At 56.9% G+C, this 4,288-nt stretch overlaps 1 protein-coding gene across 1 annotated transcript in view; it reads right to left on the reverse strand.

The window, feature by feature from the left end:
- NAPB (NSF attachment protein beta) overlaps positions 1-4,288 on the reverse strand; it is a 12,665-nt gene that overhangs the window by 6,129 nt on the left and 2,248 nt on the right. Inside the window, exons 2-5 of the mRNA XM_009288432.2 lie at positions 2,194-2,273; positions 1,279-1,395; positions 311-357; positions 106-183 (exon numbers count right to left, since the gene is read on the reverse strand). Coding sequence (XP_009286707.2) covers positions 106-183; positions 311-357; positions 1,279-1,395; positions 2,194-2,273 — 322 coding nt within the window. The remainder of the gene's footprint in view (positions 1-105; positions 184-310; positions 358-1,278; positions 1,396-2,193; positions 2,274-4,288) is intronic.

The following is a 4,288-nucleotide window of genomic DNA, read 5'->3' on the forward strand; positions in this document are numbered from 1 at the left end:
TTTTTTGCGGCGCCGCGGACCTCGGCGCGGTTCGGGCGGGGGAAGGAAATGCAGCCGCCGCCGCAGCACCTGCAGAGCAGTACCAGCAGCGCCCGGCGTCCTTACCTTTTCAATGTCTACCAGCTCGGCCTCGTAGATCTCCGCAATGGTGATGTGGTGCTTGGCAGCGATAGTGAATCGCCCCTAGAGAAGGCAGAGGTTGCACGTGAGACGGGGGCTCCCCCCCCCCCCGGCCCAGCGCACACAGCATTTACCGAGCTGCGTCTCTTACAAGCACATCGGTCCACGAGCTGCCAGTGCAGCTTCTTACCATGTCGGTGTAGATATCGATAGCTGCATTTAAGCAGTTGATGGCCTCTGCAGCATGAGTGTTCAGGAAAAACAACAGTCAGCCAGCACGTCAGACTGCCCAGCCCAAGACCTGCCCCCCCCACCCCGCGCCTCCAAAAACCAGATCTCGGTAACATTTCTCTTCCTCAGACCACAAGCCAGCTTCTTCAGTAAATATCTACTCACAAGTGTATGTACGTCTGGCACACTTTTATACTTCCGAAACAACCGACACAGCGTTTTCAACCCCTAAGACCTACGGGTGTAACACCCCCCTGCATTTTTGCATCCGCGGATCTAATCCTGATTCACCCACCCCGCACAGCCCGCACCCCACCAACAGCCTGCCGGCTCGCCCGGGCAAGAACTCCGACGCTGAAAGGTAACAGTCCAAAATTAGGACGGGCAAATTACAAACGACTTGTACCCCGGGTTTGTAAGGCTGCATCCTCAAACAGAGCAAAATTCAAAACGCCGATCTCATAAACATGCAGAGCCTGCCATTTCCTAGGAAATCTGGGTGTTTTACAATTATAAAACAGTATAATCGGCCCCGAGTTAGTTTCTTCAGCCCGCTGGCACAGGAAAGCATCAGTAATACTGGTGGGTCGGCTGGTTTGTTTCCAAACACTCAGCTAGGGTAAGGGGAATCGGAGGTCTTCCAGACAACCACAGCCCTGCTCTTTGCGGCCAGATCTAAAGAACCCAGATCCTTTATCCTCATCCCATCAAAGGTCAGTCCGTTCTCCTCCCGCCTCGCCTCTGCCCCGGGGAAGCCCCTGGGAGGGGCCTGGGGCTAAGGGCAGGAGGTATTACGTCTTTCGAGTAGCCTGCAGCGAGGATCCGCAGCCCCACGGAGCCGGTGACTACCGAAAGCCTCGGCACGCCACCTCCTCTGCCGCTAAGCAGCTTTGCAAGAAACAATCCCGGCTTTCGCCCCCCCCTTACCTTGCGGGTCTGCTTTTTTGTAGGCGTTCCCGGCGTCCACGAAGCTGGTGGCCGAGTCGTGTTTGCTCTGCAGCTGCATGTGCAGCTTGGCCGCCTGACAGAACGCGTTTCCTGCGGCTGGGAGAGAAGCGCACACCGACCCCGTGTACCCCTCCAGCCCGGCAACGAGCGGGATCGCCGCAAAACGGCGAAGCACGCGTCGCTTCCCAGGAACCGGAGAGGTTTAGAGATGCGACAACCCCCAAGCGTGTGTGGCCAGGCACTGCTCGTCCGGCGGGGGGGGGGGGGGGGGGGGGGCCCCGCGTGTTGAGCCGTCCCCCTGGGGCGCAGTGGGGGCATCCCACCCGCACGCTCATCCCTGGCAGCGCGCGTTCATCCTCGCTACTGGCTGCGCCCTGCATCTACTGGATCAGCAAGGGGGATCCCCTGGATCTCGGAACCCGTCGGACTCACGCTCATCCCTGGCAGCGCGCGTTCATCCTCGCTACTGGCTGCGCCCTGCATCTACTGGATCAGCAAGGGGGATCCCCTGGATCTCGGAACCCGTCGGACTTGACGCCCCACCCCAAGGGATTTCCTTGCAGGAGGGCAAAGCCAGGGCAGCGCCCCTTTAGCAGGCTTCCCGGCAGAATTACGAGCTTTCATTTTAAAAAAAACGACAGACTGCGCCCCGGCTAACTGAACATCAGGAACCTTCAGGTCACCCCCCCTTTGCCCACCCTCCCAGTACTGAAATCATCGCAGGGCGGGGCAGAGCAGAGGAACTGCATCGCCATAGGGACCGTCCCCATGGCAACAGCCTGGGATGTAAAACTCCGCTGCGATAATTCGCAGGAAGATGCTCGGGCACTCGCGGGTCACCCCGGCGTCAGCCACCCTCTACGCAGCCCCCCCAACGGCGGGGGCTGTACTCACCGCTCCAGTTTTTGGCGATCTTGAACATGTTGGCAGCCCTGGTGTACATTTCACAGGCTTCCTCCACCCTGGTGTTGCCCCTGAAACGCAGCGAGAGAGCCCCTGACACCGTGCTGGAACGAAACGCTGCCCCCGGAACGGGGGCCGAGAGCTGAAACAGGGCTTGGGGTGTTGCAGCCCCGTGTGCTCGGGCGACGTGGCCCCTAATTTTAAAATGCAGGGTGAGCATCACGCTGCTCACAGAGGGGAAAGCTGCATTTGGGGGACCGGCAGCCCCCCCGCCCTTGCCAGACCCTCTCCCAGGGGGTGCCAGCTCGTTACCTACGCACAGTGGAGGTGGGGAGAAGTTCGGTTAGCGCCCAACGGGATCCCCCCCAAGCCCCACTGCCAACAGGGAGCAGGCGGAGCCGGCAGGCACCGAATAACCAAGCCCTTGCTAGAAAGGGGAGGCAGAGTTCTTCCACTGCATAAAGCGGGGACAGAAAAGCAGAGGGGAAACCCACTCCTGAAACGGCAGCTTAGGGTTCTGGCACATTCCTAAAGAGTTTGGAGCCCGGAGCAAGCCCCCGTCTGCTCTTTGACTTGGGTCCCTCCGTTTTGGGCAGGAGCAGCTGGCTTGTAAGAGTCTCACGAGACACTCGGCAAAAAACACCTGCAAAAAGCAAACTCTAGTACGCGACAAACTACTGCGTCATTTAGGGAACGTAAAGCAAACCAAAAATCAAAGAGATGCTGGACAACTTGCTGCTTGCCTAACAAACGCAGGGGCGCACCCCCCGGCTCCCAACAAATAAAACCTCAACGGACCAAGCCCTGGCACGCCGGCGGGGTTTCACCTCTGCACCTTCTGGCCGGGAACGCAAGCGAGGGAACAACTCAACACGAGTCTTAACTGGCGGGGGTTAGCGGCGTAACTCGGCTCCCCGAACCGGATGATTAACGATTAATTTATCTTGAGAGAGAAGTTAAATATTTTTGTTAATTAAACGCAGATTTCTTCATGGACTTACTCCTGCAAGGTCGTTACTGCCCTCTGTAGCGCACGGTCCTCCTGACCCCGGGAAGGGCTGGAGTGCAGGAGGTGAAAACATTTATTATTGCCGTTGGTTTTTTTCCCTTCCTCCTTCTGGCAGACGACCGCGTTTTCATTTCTAAGCGCTGGCGGCTGGCGGGTTTTTTGCTTTCTTGCTCTTGCAATCTTGCAAGCCGCCTTTTGCGTGAACTAAAGCCAAAGGAGGTGGCGCGAGGTAACGCTACACCCTGCAAGGCGTCCAAAATGGGGCAGTTTTCAGCCTTTTAGTCTCAAAAATAAAAAAAAAAAAAAAAGGAAAAGCATTTGTGCAAGCTAATGGAGCTCTTCAGGAAAAAGCCCGGCTATCAATCACGCTTTTGGGCCAGGCACTCACCGTCCTTTCACCGGGAGGACGCCGAGAGCAAAGTCACCCACCACCTTTTCTTCCATTTTAAAAGCCATTTTTCTTGCATCTATTTTTAGCCCAAGAAAATGAGAAATTTGCCTCTCGAAATCTCTGCCGGTTCACTCCAAGGATTTTCGGCAATTTGCTGCCCGGATTATGCCCCTGCCCGATTAATCTGCCAGAGGCTGGGGAGGAATTTATTTTTAAAACTTCTGCTTTCAGGGCTGCGGACACTAGATTTTTCCAGGCCGTTGTTTAGAAACATTGAGGCCTCCATGGGAGCATCACTCCATAAATGCTCTTGTCTTAAAAATAAAAAAAAACAAAAAAACAAAAAGCCATGATGAAGAAAGCTTGAGGTGGCCAAAACTGCTAGTTTTTCAAAACCCTTCCAGGCACAGCTCTTGCACCCCCAGGAATATCTACTTTTGAACAAAAAGACCCAGTAAAAAGGAAGCTTTGCTGTTTTCTGAGGGTATCGCTCCCCCCGGCAACCCCATCCCTCCGGAGGGTCTCCCTGCCGTGAGCCAAGGCCTCGGTGCCGCGAGGGGACCACGGCTCCGCTGGGCAGAAAATCATCTGTAAAACCCCGAGCCTGGTCCAAACCCTCCCGGGGGGGGGGGGGGGGGGGGGGGGGGGGGGGCGGGCGGGGGGGGGCCGGGGCCGGGCCCCCCCCC

The sequence above is a fragment of the Aptenodytes forsteri genome, unplaced genomic scaffold (genome assembly GCF_000699145.1).
Source record: "Aptenodytes forsteri isolate BGI_AS27 unplaced genomic scaffold, ASM69914v1 Scaffold185, whole genome shotgun sequence".
Classification (NCBI taxonomy): Eukaryota; Metazoa; Chordata; class Aves; order Sphenisciformes; family Spheniscidae; genus Aptenodytes; species Aptenodytes forsteri.